This window comes from Cupressus sempervirens, chromosome 8 (assembly GCF_028749045.1).
Source record: "Cupressus sempervirens isolate cs-2001-9-10 chromosome 8, ASM2874904v1, whole genome shotgun sequence".
NCBI classification, from domain to species: Eukaryota; Viridiplantae; Streptophyta; class Pinopsida; order Cupressales; family Cupressaceae; genus Cupressus; species Cupressus sempervirens.
This window is the reverse complement of record NC_143125.1, coordinates 616,754,850-616,777,967: the sequence shown is the minus strand read 5'-3', so window position 1 is coordinate 616,777,967 and position 23,118 is coordinate 616,754,850. Positions and strand designations below refer to the sequence as shown.

Genomic DNA, 23,118 nt, shown 5'->3' with positions numbered 1-23,118 from the left:
ATGATTTTTCATCATTAAGAAAGAGACATTTCAAGTTTGTTACACAATAATGATGAGATTCCTATTTGATTTTAGTTGTAGAAAGATGAGAGATGCTTTGCAATAATAGGGTATGAATATTCAAGTGGACACATGTTACTTCTAGATCAGATCTAGGATTTCATTCCTTTCCTATATCTTTCTCTTTCTCTCTCATTGTAAGGGTTCCAATTTTTATTGTGAGACCAATTGGTTCTTGTTTTTGGAGAAAGTTTCTCATGAATGTGATACCATTCTTGTTAGCATATTTCTATTGTATGAACAGCATTAGTTAAGCTGATATAGATAGTTCTCATCTATTTAGTGGTTTTGGGAGTTATTTACATGCATCTTGAATGTATAGTTTCAAAGAAATGAATACAATGAGCAAGAATCTTCTTAGTTTCATTCTAATTCTCATCTCCTATCTCTGTAATCTACAATGTTGTGTGATTTAGGGACAAAGAACTTACACCCTTTTGCATCCCCTTAAGGTTGTATGTCTGGTATGTTTTTCTATTGGAATGAAGAGCCAAGTAAATGCTTGATGTATTCGACAGGGTTGTAGGTTATTTGAGAAGGATATCTCATGAGAATGAGGTCTTTATGGACACGGATGTCTGATTCACAAAGTGATAAGATAGATCTAATATCTTGATGTACGGAATATGTCATTGGTATCACAGATGTATATGTGTGATTTGTGGAACTACCCAATAGATAAGGCACTGATCATCTACAAGATCAACTTGTTCTTATTGTTGCATACTTGGGGATTTGCTGAAATCAACATTATAATCATCCATTTCCCTTTCCATATAAGAGCTGAAAGGATGCCTTCACTTAAATTATGAATTTATTAGGTCATGTTATTTTCTATTTCATGTCTATGATCTTTGCATATGTATAGAAGATATAAGGATTCTATCTGCTTTATTTTAGATTCAATTGTATGTTTTTTGGAACACTGGTACCATATGAAGAATCTAATAGGTCCACCTGCCTAGGTTTTGTAGAGCTTGAAGTAGAAGAAGGGTCTAGCCTTATAGTTGGCCAGGTGTCTAAAAGGATATGTTGCAGATGGGAAGTAGCAACCCCTAGATGTATTTTTTTCTCATCGGGATAATTTGAAACTGTGACATTTCAAAACACCAATAGCTATATCTTAAGAATTTAAAGATTGCATTTACATAAATCAATGATTAGAATTTTACTAAAAAGAAATAAAACAAAGATTAGAAACTTGTCTACAAATTAAAACTAAGATTGATAAGAATAAAGTTTGATTTTAGAAAAATTTAAAATTAGATTTTTTTTAATGCATCACAAAAAAATTAATCGCAAAATAAAAAATCAATGAGGTCTTACAAAATTTCTATCGAAAACTCAATTTTTGGGACCAAAGCTCCACACAAAGACTATCGGCTTAACAAGAATCAATACATAATCTATTAAAAACTAAGGCTCTTTTACCTAAATGTCTAACTATATGAAACATGAGTACTACTTTTAATTTTATCATAATTACTTATTGTAAAATTCCTTAATCATATTTCTACACCTTATACACATTTTGGAGTGGTTACATGTTTCATAAAATTTATAAATCATTCTTTTAATTAATTTTTTCTCCTACATCCTGATGCAGGATCATGTAGTGTGATCTAAAAAATTAATGTTAAAAAATGTTGCACAATCAATCCTCAAAATAAAACAAATAACATCAACATGGATTGTGGAAATCTGATCGACTAAACTATTCCTTTTTTAGGTTCAAAATATTAACCTTCAATATTAAATTTTCTAAGGATAATTGTGAGAATGACAAGAAAAAAATAACATTAGTAATGTACACAATTGGTTTCCTTTAATTGTGTATATTTTTATCATCAAAACTATATCATTTTATGTATCATCTTGATGATGGATCACAGAGTGTGATATGAACATTGATGATAAAAAATGTAAGCAATCAAATCCATAAACTAATTGTGCATTTAAATGGATTATCAAAATCTAATAATATTAATTAATATTATAACTAAGAAATTAAAAAATTAAGTTGATAATTTTTTATATCAAATTAAAAAGCAATATCTAATTTTAAAATATATGTACTTTTATATATTTGGATGTTATTTATTTATATTATTTAATTTATGAATAAAATATTTCTAAAATAATAGAGACATCATTCATTACCTAATGAAAATAAATATTTTTATTATTCGTTTATCTTGAATTTTATTTTTTTGATATACATTGGGATATAGATATAAAATTTAATAATTTAATTTAATCTAAAATGATTTACAAAAGCTCTAGAGGTGAGGAAATCTCAATCTACAACTCCCAAGAATCACTTGCATGCAAACACATGTCACAAAAAAGCAATTCTATGGAGGCTCAAATTCATAGATCCATAATGGAGGAGACATCCTTGATGTGAAAAATATAATTTTATATTGAATCAAAAACTGTTAAACTAGAAAGAGAGATTCATCCTTATAAAAGGAGATCAAAACCCTAATAGGAAACTAACCTAAGTTGCATGATAATAATTAATAAAAATAATAATTTTTATATGCCTAAAGTTTAGCTTAAGTAAAATAGAGTCAATCTAAAATACCTTATTATTCTAACACCCTTCCTCCCCCCTCCCCTTAAGATAAACTTGGGGAATAGCTAAAAACATAGAAGCTATTTCTAAAAGTAAACTTGGGTCCTAACAATAAGGCCTAATGAGGTACCCAATCACAACCAAATCTTTATAAAGAGGAAAAATAGAAAAAAAAATACATGGGAAAAACCCTACTCCGAGAATACCTAGAAAGAATGTTGAAACTAGTGAGGACTACAAAAGCCTCCAAATTAGAGGGTGTCCCAAAATATAGGAAGGCAAGGATTATTATGAAGAACACCAGTGAAGCATACAAAAGCTACAAAACTCTATCAAAAGATAACTAGTGATCTAAAGAACCTCCACTAAAATAGAAACTAGGCGAGTAGAGAAGGCTATAATCTACATAAGTGTCCTCAAATGATAGTACTTAAATCAAGAGTCACACAAAATCCAAGAACTAAAATCAAACTTTCTAATGGTATAAATCACCAAAGCCTAAAGAGTTGATCAATCAAACATGGGAGGTTCCATCCAAAGTAGGAATGAAAAGAAAAGTGTATATATGGTAAACGATCAATCTCACTAAAAGGCATGGGTACCTAGCCACTGCATCCTCCAAGTATATAGGAAAAAATAGTGAATACATAGCTCACTCCATCAAACCAAGGAAGCATAAGAACCAACAAAATAACTCCTACTAATACAAGCAAGGGTGAGATGACATACCCTTAGAAAATTGAGCCTATAGAATTTCATGTCAAGCAACCATGATCAATATGCATAGATAAATGCATTATAGTAAACTGAGGTAATCAATCTCAGACACATCATGAGGTTAATACCATAGAAGAAATACTTAGTGGACAAAAGTAGACGGAAAAAAAAGAAAAAACATCAACTATCATGACACTTAAATATCGTAATGCATGTTTAATAAGACACAAGGTATTGTGAATCCCAAGAATACTATATAATATGTATGAGTGTCCTTAAATAAAACTTCTCAAATCAAAAGGGAAAACTAGGCCAAAATAACTAAAACAAAAATATAGGTGGAATATGGTACTTTATCTTAGTGCATTTGAAAAATTGCAAATGATAGATGTATACAAGACTAAAAGGGACATAAGGATGGTACAACAAAAAGTACGACCCATGATGAGCCATCTAATGAAACAAAATTGATCCTTAGACCAAAAGCATCCAAGATATCCAACAAAATATAGAAATTCAAAAAACTAAATAGGATGTACATCTAGAGAAGAATCTAGAAAAACAACCAACATCACTAGAAAGAACACAAAATGAACTTTCCAACAATATAAAGAATTCTTAAAACAATCGTTGGATTCTCAAGATATGTCTCCCAAAGTTTAAATTAGAACTCCCAAAGTTTAAATTAGAACTCCTAACTTTAACATATAAAAAACTATAAAAAAGGAAACAAAACTCAAAAATACATATACCACTTTGATGGGCTTGGAACCAACTTTTCAACAATATCTTGTTTGTAGAAAATAGAGATAGCATGCCTCAGATATGAGCAAAAACTTGCTGATAGGTCCAAAATAAGCTAGAAGACAAAACATGTGTGATAATGTAAGCACTGATGTCAGCAAGTAAAGAACCCAAATTTGATAGTCAAATGATTGTCGAGGCAAAGAAATGCCAAGAAAATGCCCTTTGGTAGGAAAATAAGCCCTCATTACAAAACAAGAATGGGAAAGAGCAATATCACCAAAATATCAAGAGTAAGAGATAGTAAAATAAATAGGTGGAAAAAATATTCTTGCCACGCAAAAACCATCAACAAAGGTGAAAAAACTTCCTTCATAAGCCAGTAATTATAGGAACCATGATTTGATTTTTCTTCCTTTTTTTTTTTTGGTATTCCATGGAGTGTAATGCCCTGCCAAGGGATCCAAAGAATTTTACTAAGTTTGCCAAACAATTTTTTTTTTTTTTTAAACATGAAAGATAAAACTATTCATAACATTTGCGGAAGCAATAGCAACAATTCAAATGAAAATAAACATAACATATATACATAACAGGCTACATTCTTTAAAGATCTCTTAACGTTGTATCACATCTAAATTAACTATTCATCTAACATCCCATCCTTATGAAATAACAATGATACATCCAATGTACTTAAGCAATATACAAGTGTGCTTTTGTAATTATATTTTAGTTTAGCTCAATCATCCACTGTACATATCACAGGGTATGAAAAGCTTAAAAGAATAAACATCCAAGTAAATAAAGTACATCATCATCATCTAATATTAATCCATGATGCAATAACATAAATGAAACCACATATCATACATGATACATCATTACAAAAGATAACCATATATCACAAACATAAATAACTAAGTGCACGGTTCCTCCCAACCGTTAATAGCATCATTAGACCATCATGGATCCTAGCCATCCCTCCATGCGTAACATTCCAAAGCACCGAAGAGATCATCGGTATTAACATAGTAGGAATGTCACTCCTAAAACATCCTACTAACATGCAAAGTAAAGCATAATAAATCATCAACTAACATATGCAAAGTAAAGCAAACCATCAATATAAGAAACATACCAGTAAATACATCTATCATAAGGTATATTATCTATCATAATGCTCCAAGAACATAACGAAAAATAAATACCAACCAAAGATACTCCAGCCACGGTGTCTCAGACGGATCTCAAATGATAAGAGTGAAAATACACTACCACCCGACCGCATGGAACCTAAGTGGTCCACTCCCACCGTGCTGAAGAGATAATCTCAAGTCCCAAACAGGATATCAATACACATAGCATAAAATGTTCAGGAATCCTAAAAGTATACTAACTCAAAGGTTCCAACACACACAAAATTGACATCTAATTCCCAGAGGCACACAATGACATGTAGGAAACCTACTCTGCAAGCGAAAAAGTGTCATCGCAATTATCACGTACAAGTTACCCTGGCAGTTAGCTAAACTCCACGGGTCCATACTGATCTCATGCGGCCACTAGTATCCTCTCATACTAACGAGGTATACTACGGAATGCACGGTCGCAACCATGCGTTCTCACTACTCCCATCCTAGCCTGTACAAGCACTCAAGGCATGGGCGAGAATATCAAAAAAATTATCTTTTTAAGTTCATTTAATCCTCATTTAGTGTGTAAATATTATCACTTATTAACCAAACTTACAATGAGTTACCCTGGCAGCCACTTAGGGCCCCGGCCCCCATTGCAAGCCACTTCCCAACACTACAAGTAGATTACCTACCCTAAGCTCATGGAATCATAAATCTCAAAATCATAAAAGATAATCCATAATAAAATCATCAAATATGCATAAAAGCATCAAATATCCATAATAAGAATCATCAAATCTCCAAGATAAGAATCATCAAATCTCCATGAGCATCTGAAAAAGCATCCATAGAAAATCATGACCACAACAGTTCTCTATTGGCAACTGAAAGCATCACTGATAATCATAAGTATCAATTGGTTCTCAATAACCAAAATATATCTCAAGATAAATGGTTCTCAACAAGCAACCAAGAATATCTCAAAATCATATTGATCGAAGACTCCAAAATGGTTGAGTCAAACATGTCACAACATGACATCATCAAGAAATAAATTCACATTTCAGTCCCATCATGGCAACTAGAAAGTAATCCAAAGATAACTGATTGATGACTCAAAAATGATTAGCTCAAGCATCTCAGATATATATACATCTCAGCTTCACACATGAAGACTGAAGAACAAATACAAACATTTCATAGAGCATACGATCACATAACCATGGTTGGGCTTATAAAGATCAAGACCAAATAAGATCAACATGCCATCACATATCATAACCCCTGAGCCTCTGGTAACAACCTAGGACTGGTCAACACTAGTCAACCCAAAACCCAAAACAAGAAGCATATAGAATACACGATGCAAACACATATTTTGGTTTACTAAATTCACATAGTTGAATAATGTGTAGGGGTTTTCAATTTTTTGTTTGCAAGTATACTTTCAAGTGTCTTAAGTTTCATCATTTGACCTACAAGTCAACCCATTTGTTCCCCGATAGCATTACCCTTCCATTATTAAGAATTACATTCTAAGAATAACTTAAAGATAAATATTCACTAAACTGATCATCATTGACCTTAATTAAATTGTCCTTTATATTTAACTATGATCCATATTCTAATTGATTAACCTTCCTTCATAAATCAAAGATCATTATTCATTTATAAAAGAACCAATTATCAAACTAAGAAGAATTATAACTTTATTAAAATGATCAATTAAATCAAACAATTAACATAGGTACACCATCCATGACCTATTAACATCTAATAGTTTCCAATTCAATAATACTAAGTCTCACCATTAAAACATCTAAGGTCATTATTCAAGTCATGAGAGTATGACTTATCAACTTCGATGTAAATACTTCACAAGTTTGCTAGAGGAATCGATATTAGCATATCAATTAAAACACTATTACATAACTTGATTATTAATTAAATCTAATTAACTCTAATTAATTTAATTAATAATTACATATCCAAGGCAATATTCCAATTAATATCAGTTGACTAATAACTAACTATAATTTTGTAAGTTAAAAGTCATCTATAATTTAGTACACAAATATTCATATTCATAGTTCAATAATAATAACTTGTTAATATTTAATAACAAGGTATATTGGAAATCTTATTAATAAATCTATAATGACCACATTCGTCATTCTTTCAACAATGTTCTCATTTTATTTTAATAATAACAAGTTATAATAAATCTCCAATACCAAGTATTATTATCTCAAATAAGTTTCCCCTATGTACGATAATTCAATTAATTAATACTCCAAATTATTAACCAATTCAATTTGATTAATATCTTTAAACTATTTACACTATTATTTATTAATAGTTTGTTACTCCCAAAAAATATTAATAAATAATAAACTCATCAAAACTATTATTAATCGATCTAGAGAACTTTACATAAGCTTCATTAGTTAACTCTTAATACCATTAAGGTATATCAATAATTTAGTTAATAATATATAACGTATTAATAATACCATAGTAATTCAAATTATAACAATGTTATAATAGTGACTTCATGTCAATTAAATCTTAATCCATTATCATTAAAGTCTCTTCATTTAAAAACGTAATATAAAATTACCATCTCTAAATTATTTAATATATATTAAATAGTATTTAATATACATTACAAAAAGTCCACTATATAAACTATATTAAAAATCTCTTTTCTTTTAATTTTCTCTCATTTAAAAATCTATTTACTTAGATTGACTAATAATTAATTAAACTTCTTCTACTATTAACTAATCTTAATTAAATTTGATTTAATTAGATTAGATAATAAACTATATAAAACTAATGCATATTAATAAGATTCTAATAAGGGAAGATTGCAATAATATCTTAATTCATTCCATGCTTTGATATATTATTTTTGCGAAGTTTAAGCATAAAGAACTCTTGGTTATGGGAAATGGAGAAATATCTATCCTTGAATAAAATAGTCTCAGTACGACGGCCATATCTCCTTAATGAACTGTTGGATCGGGCTAAAATTGAAATATGTTGGAGAGGGCCAAGTTGCGCTACTTCTGACCGGAGCGATCGAATAAATTTTATCCCAATAAAAAGTTATGAATGACTAAGTTCGGGTCTATCCAAGGGGCAGATGTGATGAATTAAGAATTTCCTCTTAAAATGTAATTGTTCTCTAAATTTACCCAATCATCCATCTAATAGGTTTGTCCATACGCATCTGAAAATATAATTTGATAGAAAGATTACATCTAATCATACGAATTTTCAACTTAGAATTTTTATTTTAATTTCAAATCTTGTCTATCTAATTTCACAATATAAATTCAAACCCAAACTCAATTAAGATCTAATTATTTCTCCTTAATTGGTTTAGGATTTTTCTATTGTTTTCTTCTCATCCAAATAAAATATCTAGATTCCAATTTCAAATACAGAGAGTATTCAGACACATAAAATAGATATGATGAAGACAGGAAGAGAAAGAGTGCAAAGGGAATTTGAGAATATCACGAGTGCACCTGGACACTGATGCTAATTTGCCATACCTCAGAAGTCCATAGAAAATCCCTTCCTTCTCCATCATTCACAATTCTTCCAAGAATCCAAGCCGATCGAATCCTCCAAGTGATTAGAAGAGCTAGAAGGAGTATAGAAGCAAGTAGAAAATATATGAGCATATGAATCTTCTCCCATGCATGTAAGCTTTGAAGTTTCTAATTTTTTTTAGCTTGTAGCTCGTGGCTTCCATTAAGCTTGTAGCTTCCATTCAGCTTGTAGCTTTCATTAAGCTTTTCATTTAAGCTTCTATGAATGCCTGAATATCAAGAGCTCTCAAGAAACCTTTGGAATGCTTCTTGAAACCGCTGAAAGGTGTCACCAACTAAGCATTGGTCTTTTTCAATTCTTTTTTGATGAGTCATAGAATTGTAGACACCTTGTGCTTAATTGATGCACTAACCCCCATGTTGACACATGTTAGCTCCTATGCAAGCTTATAACTCCAATTTACTTCTTAAATAATCTCTATTTAAATTTCATAACTTTCATTTTAATTTTTATAATTTTTATTATTATTATTTTATAATTATTATTAATTTTAATTTCTAATTTTTTTTTATTTAATTCCTTTTCCTTAATAATTCACATTTAATTAATTACAATCAAAATATCAAAGATCATGATATTTTATTAATTTTCTCAAATAAATAATTTATTAATTAAATTTATTTATTAAGACTTAATTAATGGAAAATTCACCATAGACCTCCAAGATAAAATATGAAAACCCATCATAGAACAAATCATACAAAATAAATCTAAAGGGTTAAAAATCACGAAATATGTCATCCGACACATTCGGTGGGTATTCAACTTAGATACTTGTCCTAATTTTTCAATTAGGACAAATGGCTCAAAGGGTTGGGATTTAGACTTGAGAATTTATCTCTCCTCTCTTATCATTGAGATAATGTGATAGGGTACGCTCATCCTGGCAATTCAGGGAAGTCGATACCCGATACATGCACCCTACATAAAAACCATGCATGTACAAACACAATATATACTAAACTAAACAGACAATGGTAGGAAGTGGTGTATCGTGTAGATCTCGACTAGCAGGTGACTACAACTCCCTTCTTTAACCACATCAGACACACCATACAAAAGCAAACACACACACCATACACATGCAAGTATGGGGTAAGTATCCATAAGAAAGCACATATGATAATAAATCATCTTACTAATCATCATTAATAATTGAAAGCAATGTAATAATCATCATCAATAATTGTGAACACTAAAAATAATCATCATACATACATGAAATGTAGAGTACCAAGTAATCTCATCATGTTTTAACTAAATCCATAGCACAATATCTGATAATCTCAAATGAATGCTGCTAACCAACAACATAAAACTAGTTCTAAAAGAGTTCAGCAACGATAACACAATGTGAACTAGGGGCAGGCACTACATGGAGGATTGTATCTTTAAGGCTAGGAAAAAGAGAGAAGAGAGAAAACCCTTTTATATTATCCACCAAGGTTTCTTTCATAAACTTTACAAACACCACCTTGCATTAAACCTACCACTTTTGGTCAACCAGTTGGCTATTGCTACCCCCCAAATATCCATGGACCCCACTCTTGCATCTAGCCATAGAAAATTCAAGAAAAACCTTGGCTCAGAGGTTAGAATTAGCCTTATTGAGTCTGATATTGACACGTGGAAGAGAAACCAAACCACTTAGAGGGCTAGCAAATGTCTCCAAATAGAGAAATTTAAGTCACCCCCTAAATAGGACTTAACCAAGAGTGAGAAGAAACCCATTAAGAGGAAGAGGCCTCATAAGGACACTAGAAAGAAGGTTGTCTCTAGCCCTTCGAGCCCCTCACATGTCTTGGACACCCTGGAAGCTATCCCTTCCCTGACCATAAGTGGGGGGGAGGACATCACCTCCTCCATGAAAGGCACTCCCAAAGGTGGGGGGAAAAAGGAAAACATAGCCATGGTCAAAGCCTTAGCAAGACGAGGTTGGAGAGGCTAAAGAATTCTATGAAAGAGATCACGAAGAACCACATTGGCATCTATAAAAAAATTGAAACCTTGGTGGAACTATCCATGAAGATCATGCACTCTGCTGCCACCACTCTATATTTCCTGTAGATGAACAAGGATGAGAAGGATCTGGGCAAGGAGAGAAAAACCATGTACTCCATTTATGGCTTCTTTGTGGAGCATTAGCTAAAAAATCTCCTTGAGAAACATATGAAAGAGGAGGGGGTGCACATAAATAGGGAAGAGCCTGAGGAGAACTAGAATGAGGAAGGTGAAAAGAAAGTGGGAGCCCTGGTTTTGTTTTTTTTTGTTGTTTTTATGTTTTGGTCCCCGATGAACTTGGTGCCCTATGGAGATTTGTTATGTATGCTTTTTATCAAGTACTGGACTAATAGCAGCAATAAGTCTATTAGCTATTGGTATGTTTTTACTTTTTATATGCTTGTTAAGAATAGGGTGGACAGTATGAACTGCTTTGGTTTAGATCTTTTTTGTGTTTTTTTTTTTTTTTTTTTTAAGTTTAAAACTAGTATCGATTAGATAGGTGGGTGGTAACCTCGGGCTATTTTTGGCCAGCCCCTTCTTGTACTTCGCAATCAGCCCCCTTTCTTTTGGCTTCTCTCTAATACTTCAATAACTTAGATCACGTCAAAACTAATGACTCCCTAAAAAATAACCAAACATAGGTAGACCTATAAAGCATGGCTAAAAAAAAAACCCAAAAAATCATGAAAAATTGCCTCAAAAAAATTGTACCCAATTTCAAACAATTCTATACCACCTATAAATAAAAATCCACAAAAAAAGGCAATACCACCAAAAAATGCTAGAAGAAATCGGTGAGAGATCCCAAAGTGCAAGGCCCAAGGTCAACTCAAGGGCCAACCAATAATACATGCATGATGTATGCACCCTGACAAAGTGAGGGGACCACCAAAAGGGTGTTTCCTTTTACATGTGTTGAGGTTGAGAAAATAGGGGCTTGTATAGGGGCATGAGCAAGTACCCAACCTATTGACTTCAAAGTAGGGACCCACATTTTTCTTGGACATGTAATAGATGCCTTAACTATAGAGCTAACGAGGGTTGTGAACATTGGATAAAGTACCAACTATAGTAGAAGGAGCTCATAGTGGACAGAGGGCCTGTAGGTACTATCCTCTTTCCTGTCGCATACCATTCATTGGTGGGGGGCATGAAGAATAGAGTATGGGGTGCAAGGTGTGGAATGCCCAAAACACCCTATTGTAGTTAAGGAGAATGTGCATATGCTTTTGTACATGGGGTCAATCCTCCAAATCACTCCACCATAAAGTGTTGACGTAGGGGTCAAAGAAAAAAAACATCCACCTAATGGACAATAGGCATCAACCTAGGAAAAAATGTTGTTAGATGAGTTGAAAAGGAACCAAGTAGGTGCTAACTTGTGCAAAGATTGTGTGTTGGGACCAAGAATAGGTTCCCAAAAATTGAGCCTCCCAAAAAAATGCAGACCCAAAAACTTCAATATAAAACTCCCAAAAAAGAACATGTCCAAATTTGACATGGCTGACATCTAATTTTAACATAAACAAAAAAAAAATGCAGTAGAACTCAGAACTCAAGAGAAAAGATGGTTGTATGTTCCTATGTAGGTAGGCCAAGGACAATAAAGACAAAAAAAATCTTTTAATTTTTTTGATAACAAACTTAATATAAAAAATCACCGCTTTTCAATGTGTGCCTAGGCCATATGTCCTGGTGCAAATTTTTTTCCTTAGAAGAAACTTTGTCCAAATCAGAAAAATTTATTATGAAAATGAAGATTCATGTGGACTTTGAGCTCAACAATGATGTCTTTTTGGGATAAAAGTGACCCCCAAATGAAGGTCATCACATACCCAATACATAATACTCTGCAAAATATATAGATCTCAAAACCAATAAAAAAGGGTCAGTAAGAGAATAGGAGCATGAAAGTTGACCTCTGATATCATGTTGAAGTTAACAAAAGCTCACCCTCCAGCCCACAAAACTACTTGCATACAAACATCTATTGTAGAATGAGAGAAGCAAAGCTATGGAGGCTTGCATTCATAGATCCATAAGAGACAAGACATTCTTGATTTGCAAAATATAAATTTCTATTCAATCAAAAAGTGTTAAATTACAAAGAGAGATCAATCCTTACAAAAGGAGATAAAAACCCTAATAGAAACTAACCTATGTTTTTTTTAGGCAAAAGTGGGCAAACCACTGGAAACTAACCTCCTAGAGTTTAGCTTAATTAAAGTAGAATTAATAAAAATACACTTTATTACTCTAACAAAATTATTTAGAAATTGGTAATAAAAAGATATCCTTGTTAAAATTTACTTGAGTACTCATACTTTTTTTAAAGAAAATATCATTATTTGTTAGGAATAAGGTGTCTCAGCCTTGGATAATTCCTATTTGTATTATTTGTTTTGCAAATGTATTTTTTGCAAATAATGTAATTAAGTGTGAGTGTACATGTCTAGTGGGCATGTTGATGTGTCACTCCACTTGTATGTATTGTCATCTTGAATTGTGTGTAAGAAGATCATGGTTGAAATGGATATGATGGATTCCTATGATGTATAAGAGCTATTTCTAGAAGATTTGATGATGAGTGAAAACGTGAAGACATGTGGCAATTGATCATTGAGTACAATACACTCGAGTCTCCATCTCACACTTGGGGTTCTTGAAAAAAAAAAATTTGGTTCCTACTTTTTGAAAAATGGTAAAACCCTAATACAATTGTTCTTTGGAAGTTGCCCTAAAAGGGAAAGTGCATGATGTAAGCATTTTTAGGGTTGTAGTTTGGTGAGAGAGAAAGTGTATTGTTGGTATGGTATGTTGCTACTGGATTGGTCTTCTATGTCCTGAAAGAACTTGCATTGCAAGTGTGTTGTAACCTTTGTGTTGAAGATAATACATTGTGTAGGTTTTGGAGGGGTGGGGTTGTTTTACCGAAAGGTTTTTCCCCACTAGCATATCTTTGTGTTTATGTGTTTTCTTTCTCTATCTATTTTCTATATTCATGGTTGACTACAATATTATTATTTACATAATATCAAATTTGAAATTTTAAGGATTTAAAAGGAATTTACACAATACTTTCTTTAAGGGATTAGTGTAGGAAGTTGTTTCCACATCTGAGTTTCCCTACATTATTGAGGTGAAATTATTGCTAATATATAAATTAGATTTTTTTTCAAAAATATAACTTTAAAAGAATAGAATTAATTTTATATATATATAGTATGTTCAAGTGTTCAATTATTTCTATGAATGACAAATTTTGTTAAATAATGAAATATATAATAAAATTTTCATTAAATTAAATTTGGCATAATTTATATAAGATGCAAAAGATCATACATAGAATAATATATGCTAAGTTATTGTTAAGTTTCATATAATAATATATGACATATTTATTGGAATTGCTTATTTTATATTTTAAGAAACCCTATATAACAGCACCTTAAATATATCACTCATTTTAATAACAAATCTTTATTAATGATTTTTTATTACTAAAACATTGTATCCTAAATTATTTAATTTATAAAGAAATAAGTTTAAGCATGTACATATAATCCAAGAGAAAAATATGATATTCACCTAACTATACTTCTAAACTTTAAAGAAGAATAGGAGAAAGCATAGTAACTCATAATCATTCAAAAAAATGTGATAAGGGAGATAGACATTTTTTTTTTATGACATAGAAGTTTGAGGACTATGTTTTCATTATCAAGTAGGTGTCTATCATTCTTGAAATCAATCTTAGCATTAGTCAATTTATTACAAATAGTTTTGTCACTGGAATAATACAACACCATTGTTGGTAATTAATGAGATGTCTCTCCTCCAATTTGTTCCTTACTTAGTAAATTAAGATTTAGAGGTTTTTTTTCTCATTGATTATGTAGAAATAATATATTTTATTACACTCTAAAAATAATAATTTGAACAAATATTATTTCTATTATACCAATTGAGTCTACAACCTTATTTTAATTTCAATACAACATCAATATAATAAAAATATATTTTTGAAAGAGTAATCCAATGGACTTTAAAGTTCCTCTTTTATTAGTTTAGAAACATGTCCACTCTAATTTGATATCCTTGTTGTATTTTCTACAAAGCTTCATCTCTCATAGATTACAAATTGAAATTATGATAATAAAAAAATTGTATAAATTTAAATATTAATTTTATCTTAGCTTTTCTTTCTATTTCTGTTCTTTTAAAGTTTCAAAATAAAAAGAAATTTTGATCTAAAATAATATAACATAAATGAAATTGAATGGTTTAAAAAATAAAGAGATAAAAAATCAATTAATATAAATATATGTTTTATTGATGAACAATAATAAACACGAAAGATGAAATCAAGTGTAAATGAGTTCACTTTTAGATTTCAGAATATAAATCTAAGATAATTAAACAATAAGAATAATATAAATGCATAAAAAATAAAAGTATAATATTAAATTAGATTGAGGTATATTATTCAAAATAAAATTTAATATAAACTTATATAAATATGCAAATGCAACCCTTATAATATAAAAATCAATATAGTGGTTCTTCAATATTTTGACATTAACTTGAATTGCAAAAGGGGGTTTATAAAACCAAATCAGTCGTTTCATCATGTCATTTCTTACCCATTACAAATTTGAATAAAAAAGTCAGTTCACAAGAGCTCCTTGTATTTAATTTTTTCTGTAGAGTAAGAACATAATATATTCACATGATAAAGATATGAGGGGATGTAAAGTACATTGAACTATGTTACTAAGTGGTCTGGCAGACGGACGGTCGGTTCCTGGGGCCTTCGTCCCATTGAAACGGATGAGAATTCTCTCAATTTTTGACACCCTCTCAGATCTATCTTCCTCAAAGATGGAAGCTCCCTAATGTTGGAAGGCACTACTTCTAGTTTCTTGCAAGCGAATAAACTCAAGACTTCGAGTGACTGAAGTTTCCCTATACTAGAAGGCAAGCTTTTCAATTTCATGCAGTAACCTAAATCTAAATGCTTTAAAGAAGTAAGCTTCTCAACGTTGGAAGGCAATTCTTCTAGTTCCATAGAGCTGCATCTCAATTCCTTTAAAGAGCTGAGTTCCCAAAAGCTGGAAGGGAATGTTTCCAACTTGGAGCAGCCATCTAAATTCAATAGCTCCAAAGACCTTAATTTACCAAAGCCCGAAGACAAATCTCTTAGGCTAACACACTCTGCTAAACACAAATGTCTGAGAGAAATCAGATCTCCAAAAGTTAAGGGCAATTCTTCCAGTTGCTTGCAACTTGTTAATATCAATTCCTCTAAAGAAGTTAACTGCCCAAAGGAGTTTGACAGATTTTTCAAGGAGCTACCACCACAAATGCTCAATCTACACAATGAAGGTAGCCCACATACCTGCTCAGGAAGCTCTTGCATTTTATCCCATTCATCTAATATCAAAATCTTGAGGCCAGTTAGATGACCCATCTTTTTGGGTAACTTCTGGAGACTTTTCAATTCTTTTAAATCCAGCTCTTCTAAGGAAGAGTTTTGAATGATTTTCCCTGGTTCGGATTCCTCGCAATGAGATTGTGCGGTGGCTCTCATTAACCGTAGCTTCTTGGGCAGCTGCGTCAGCGTTATGATTCTATTGTAAGGAATTTATCTCATATCATGTAAAAATTCTATGAAACAGAAAAGGGTAAATGTAACAATTAGAGAGGACTTGCCTGATATAGAGTCACACCATCTTTAAAGACTGGACCTTGAAACACAGTCATTCGCTCTAGCAACTCTAAATTTGCTGGCCATATAGCAGAAATGTCTCCGCCTAGCTGGAGAAATCTGAGTTCCTTAAATTTACGTTGTTTTTGGCTTGATCCTGATACTTTTATCTGGCTGTCTAAACACAAAACTCTTAACGAGTTTTTTAATAAATGTAAGTGCTTCTCTTCAACTTCATGGCCGGTAGATTCAGATTCCTCCATGCCGAGCCAAAGTCCCTTAATTTGCTTGAGCTTCTGGAAAAAGAGGAAATGTTTCACTAAACTACTAAAGCGAGATGCTCGAAATATTTATAATACTATAGCAGTAAATACATGGAAACACATACTTGATCGTCGTGTACAACTTCCAGCCAGGACTGCATATCCATAGCTCTACTGCATTGAGACAAGCTTCGCCCTTTTGCTTTGATGATGTCATGGACAACCAACTCACCTTTGTCCGATGCCTTCACTAATGCCGCCTCCTCCAGAAGTGTGATGTCCTCAGCTCCCATAATGTACTCTACATCGCGACGACTCCAGTTAACAAAAAAGCAGCATATATCCAGAAACGCTTCTCGCGTAGACAATTCAAGTTCATTGTACACAGAATTCACAAGACGTTGGCTCAGATTTTCTCCCCTTATATCATTTCCTCTCTCCAAGGCTTCAAATATTTGCGTGCATCTGTCTACCATGTAATTTTGCTTACGCAAACGTGCACCAATAATTTCTAAGACTAAAGGAATCCCACCACAAATCTGAAGGGCTTTCTGAACGCTGTCTGAGCCTTTGTTTGTTGTATTTTGAAGTTCCTCTTTGAGCAAAATTTTGAGGGCGTGTTCGTCAGGCAGAGTATCCACAAGATACTCATGACGTTCAAGGCCGGCGTCTTTGAGCATATCCGTCTCACCGAGATTTCGAGTTGTGACCAGAATTCTGCTCCTCTTTGGAAGGCCTGATAAGCGTTTTGGGAAAAGCTCTTGCAAGTCTTCTGCGCGAAGAGCGTTGTCAATAAACAGAAATACTGGCTTGTTTCCTTCTTTTATGAAAGCGCTGGTGAGATGATCCCGACCCTCTCCACTGTTTCTCAATATTATATTCCTGTCATAAGTGTATGCTGGGAAGGCATCTTTCAATATTTGCTGTTGCATACATTTTATGTCATTCCTGGAATGGTCTTCTTGGATTTGAACTGCCGAATAGTTATAATCTCTGAGATCTAAACTCGCAAGAACACCAGTGGCGAGCGTGGTCTTTCCTATGCCCCCAAATCCATAAATGACTACAGCTAATAAAGGCTTGTCTTCAGCTTTCATATCGAGCAAATTAACTACTTTATCCTTCTGTTGTTCGATGCCAACTGCCAATTAGACCACAAAACAATATTGTTATGCTAAGAACAATATATGTAAACGGTGATTCAAACATGGCGTTTAAATATATTTGAAAAGGTTGGGAATAGACAGTTTTCGTATATTTACTTGCATAATCTGGATAAATGGGCTGCCATGGACGGAAGACAATAGGCTGCTGATGTTGTATTTCTATTGCCACTCTCAATGTAAGATCCTGATACACTTGGTTTATTTTCGATTGTAGAGTGGCCAAGCTTTTAGAGTTAACAGAAGCCTTTAAAAACCTGTAATAGGGACAATTTCAGTCACAATAACGTTTCGCGTAAATTACGATAACTCTAATAGAAGTCACATTAAATACAACAAATCATTGTAGACATTTTACCGGAAGAGTGACCTGGACTTTAATTGAGAAGCGCACAGCATGGACCCTTCAACAATCAATGTAATCGCCTCACTTAATATCTTTTCTTCTTGTGGCATATCACAATTCAACTTTCTTATAAGCTCAGCAAGCTTGACCATTTGTTTCAATAGATCTATGCATTCGGCGCGGTTTTCAGATATCTGACCGATCTGATCTAGCAAGAAAGCTACAACAGCTAACCCTCCAACCACCCAATGCACCTTCCCCACACTCTGCAATATTCCTACTACAACTTGTCTGTTTCCTTCGTCTCCCTGTAAACACAGCCAGTGTTAATTGCAACTCTTCCTAAATAATTCAACATTATCTTAGCTAATGTTGAACTGAGAATGAAATTGATTCGTGCTGATTACTAACAATGTTGAACTGAGAATGAAATCAAACAACAATTACCTTCTCCAGCTGAATATGCTTATTCACAAATTCAAGGAATAGCGATCCACTTAGAAGTAAGGAAGTCCATAGTGAATTTGTTCTATCGTCCAGTCCATCGGATAAAGTTTCTGAACCGATGCTTCTCTGTTCAGCAGTTTCTTGTTTTGGCTGTATTCACAGACAGGAAAGCATCGAGTTAAATGCAAACAAAAATGAACATTTCTGATAATTAGATTTGAAGCTTACTGATCACTCCTCATACTAACCCTATTTAGAAGAGACTCCAAGATCTTGTCGAGGAGATCGATTAAATAAGCAACATCAGCCGCATTACGCACGGATTGAAATAGAGTGATGCAATTTTCCACCGTGGGTAATAGTACTGGTTGAGGCCATAGAAGCTCTATAGGTGGGAACAGAGAAGCTGATGGTGGATCATGAGCAGAAGACGGTGGCTGGGTAGGCTGAACAGTTGGCGGTTGAAATTGTGGCTCCGAACGCAAAACTGTGGATGGCTGCGGGGGCTCAGCAGGCGGCGGAGGCGAAACGGATGGCAATGGAAAGGGTGGCTCCAAAGTTTGTGTGGGCAGCGGTGGTTGAGCAGGCGGCGGCTGAGCAGGAAGCGATTGAAATGGTGACTGCAAAGGCTCAACAGGGGAGGACGGCGACAACTCAACAGGTGTCGGTGGCGGATTAAGTGGTTGCTCAAAAGGTGTCGATGGCTGCGAAGACTGAACGGGAGGAGGGGATTGGGGCTGAGCAGGCTCTACCGTCGGCGAAGGAGGAGGCGGGGAATGAGGCGGGGTCTCGAACTGCGTAGTTTCCTTGGAGGTTTCTACCGTTGGCGAAGACGGAGGCGGGGCCTGGGCCGACAATGGACAGCAGCCCATGGTATAAGGTAAACAAACTCAAGGGAAAGGTGATGATGTTTGTGATATTTCTAAGTTTGGACGCGGGCATTGAATGCTTTATAGGAATTCTTATTCTTTCTCTTTCTTCGCAATCTACATATTCGTTGCGTCATAGTGTTGCCTTCATTTTTAACTGAATCAAGCAATTCCAGGTTCCTTTCGTTGGTAAGGAAGGTCTTGGCATTTGGCAACGTGTACGCAGCACACGTACATAAATACATACAACTTTTCTGTAATTATTAATTCATTAAAAAGTAAATTACTTAATAAAAAATATTATATATGAATATATCATTTTTCCATAAATAATTCTAATAAATGAGTCCGTGAGGATGTTGAAGAGACTATGGTTTGGCTTTTATATGCGTACTATAAGATTTTATAGCAAGAGAAAAATGGCATGATCGCAATTTATTGAAACTGATTATTTAAAAGTTTATTGAGTTTATTAGTTAATTTATTCTCATTTTAAATTTAATTATTCATCTTATTTCAATTTGTAGTACAACTTTGTACTAGCTCTCTATTATTGTGATGGATTATTGTTCTCTTTAATGGAATATATTTGAAGATAATAAAAGATTTCTCATTAGATCTATTAAGATTTATAATATTAAAGAAAAAATAACTTCATCTTTTAAGTACATTTAACATTCAGTATTTCAATATTCATTTTTGTCAACCTTTCAGTTATGCAAATGTCTCATTCTTGTGTTCCATTCTAGGAAGTTGATAACGAATGGAGAGGCCATTAAACGGTCAAACCTCAAGGATTGGAGGAAGCTCATATTGAACAAGGAGCTCTTGGACCTCTTCACCAAGTCTTCTTTGACGTTTTCCTTCATGGTCGTGCATGGTTATAAAAAATTATCTATTTTGACCAACTCCCAATAGAGGGGCATTGTCACTACTGGGAGAATATAATTTACATTTTCCTCTAAGTTAGTCACCAAGGCTACTAGCTCTCAAGACTATAAAGCTTACATAAGTGGGTTCTTCAATAATGGAAAAAACTCAAAAGTTGTGCGGAATAATTATATTAATTCTCATTTACCTTCCACATATACTATAATTACCTTTCATGTTATGGAATATTTTACATTAGAAGGAAGGTTGCTTGGAAAAGTATTTGAGTACCACAAGTAGGTCTTGGCATTTGCCAACATGTATGTAGCACATGTAAATATATATATATACAAATTTTCTATAATTATTAATTCATTAAAAAGTAAATTACTTAATAAAAAATATAATATATGAATATGCCATGTTTTTATAAATAACTCTAATAAATGAGTCAATTTGGATGTTGAAGAGACAATGGTTTGGTTTTTCATATGTGCAATAAGTGTAACATATAAGACTTAATTGCAATATATATTTAGAGAAAAATGGCATGATTTTGCACTATTATGTTGTTTCATAAAAATAAAAATATCCTAATTTATTGGAAGTGATTATTAAAATATTTATTAAGTTTTGTAGTTTAATTTATGGAATATAGTGGCAAAGTGTTCTTACTTTAAATTGAATTCTTCATCTTATTTTAATTTTGCAGTACAACTTTGTACTAGCTCTCTATTATTCTAATGGATTATTGTTCTCTTTAATGGAATATATTTGAAGATAATAAAAGATTTCTTATTAGATCTATTAAGAATTATAATATTAAAGAAAAAATAACTTCATCTTTTAACTACATTTAACATTTATTATTTCAATATTCATTTTTGTCAACCTTTCAATTATGGCAATGTCTCATTCTTGTGTTCCATTCTAGGAAGTTGATAACTAATGGAGAGGCCATTAAATGGTCAAACCCTAAGGATTGGAGGGAGCTCATATTGCACAACGAGCTCTTGGACCTCTTCACTAAGTCTTATTTGACATCTTCCTTCATGGTGGTGCATAGTTATAACAAATTATCTCTTTTGACGAAGGTTGGCAACTCCCAATAGAGGGGCATTGTCACTACTGGGAGAAAATAATTTGCATTCTCCTCTAAGTTAGTAACCAAGGCTACTAGCTCTGGAGAATATAAAGCTTACATAAGTGGGTTCTTCAATAATGGAAAAAACTCAAAATTTATGTGGAATAAGTATATTTTTTCTCTTTTATCTCCCACATATTCTATAATTACCTTTCATGTTATGAAATATTTTACATTAGAAGTGAGGTATATAATAACTAATGGTTTATACTTCCTTATTTTGAACCACATTTGAAATGGGGAGAAAATTGACATCCCTTTCTTTTGTTCACTTTCCTCTATAGGAACTTTTCTAATTTACCCCCTCTTCATCAATGCCTAATGTTTGTTCATTGCAAGTACAAATTTGATAATTCTTCATTTAAAATCCTCTTCATTTCCTATCCAAAGAATAACCCTAGAGAAGCACACAAACACCATTGCAATTCTATGAATATTGAGCTAATTGAGAGTAATTCTTCAACCCTTGAGAATTATATCCTCACTCTTGAACTCCTTAATAAGGAATTAAAAAGAAAAAAATTAATGGTGGAAAATGACCTATAGAGTGATGAAGAATTTGATCGTGAAGTGGGGGGAATCTTTTGATAATTTTGAAGATGGCGAATATAAGGCAAAAGAGGTTGACTTAGATGAAGATGATAAGAGGGAGGTAATTGATCTCAGTTTGGACCTTAATGAGTGTGGTGAACTTGTGGATAATAGATACCACTCATTTAGAAAAAATGAAGGTGATGTTTTGGGAAGGAATACACTTGGCCCTATACCAATTGAAAATGAGAAAAGAATTTGTAATCTCAAAACCCTAATTTTTTATCAACATGGAAGAATCAAGGAATTACAAGATGGGGTCGACTCCTTTAGTACCACTAAAATGCAATTTAGTCATGACATAACCGTGGAATGTAGAATGTGGATGGTATTATACGGAATGCTATCATGCGAATGGTGTCATCAATTAAACAAAAATTAGGATGAATTCCAAATAATTCAAGGCAAATGAATAAGAATAAGTTGAAGCTAAGATAGAACCAAACTTTTATTTTAAATACCGAATGTAGATCCTAGACTCATTGTGAAGGAAAAAGGAGTTGATTACAAGTGATTAAAGATGGAGTTTTTTGTTGGGGTCACTAGTATTTTTGTTATTTTTGGTTTTCTTTATATTATATGACCATTATAGATGATAGTATTTTAGGGTTTGCTAATCTTAATTCTAGTTATCCCATATTTTATTTTTTAGTTAAGCAAGACATCATAGCCTATGTATATATAAATATTATGGTTAATTTTTTTATTCAGTACAACTTTTGTTTTAGTGGTCTAAAATTTTGATTAATAATGTGCTTATGGTTGGTTTCAATAGGTTATGATTAAAGGTTTATATTGGAGGGTCGAGCCTCAATACTATATGATTTTTAATAAACTTTTGACAATGTAATT

General features: G+C 32.7%; 1 protein-coding gene across 1 annotated transcript; it reads right to left on the bottom strand.

The window, feature by feature from the left end:
- Positions 1-15,525: 15,525 nt before the first annotated feature.
- Positions 15,526-19,700, bottom strand: LOC149543939 (uncharacterized). The gene is made up of 7 exons (XM_089798575.1): positions 19,041-19,700; positions 18,793-18,942; positions 18,358-18,653; positions 18,099-18,256; positions 16,962-17,977; positions 16,579-16,869; positions 15,526-16,477 (listed from the first exon to the last, which is right to left on the bottom strand). Exons 1-7 carry the CDS (start codon positions 19,662-19,664, stop codon positions 15,632-15,634), a joined length of 3,381 nt encoding a protein of 1,126 aa, XP_089654701.1. The 5' UTR covers positions 19,665-19,700; the 3' UTR covers positions 15,526-15,631.
- Between the last annotated feature and the right edge of the window lie 3,418 nt (positions 19,701-23,118).

What these genes read in the sequence shown, in the direction of transcription:
- LOC149543939 (XM_089798575.1), bottom strand. Translation starts at nt 19,664, where the DNA reads ATGGGCTGCTGTCCATTGTCGGCCCAGGCCCCGCCTCCGTCTTCGCCA. An exon ending in TGGAGTCTCTTCTAAATAGG is followed by an intron (nt 18,943 to 19,040) that starts GTTAGTATGAGG and finishes CTGTGAATACAG; the next exon opens with CCAAAACAAGAAACTGCTGA. An exon ending in AAGTTGTACACGACGATCAA is followed by an intron (nt 16,870 to 16,961) that starts GTATGTGTTTCC and finishes CTCTTTTTCCAG; the next exon opens with AAGCTCAAGCAAATTAAGGG.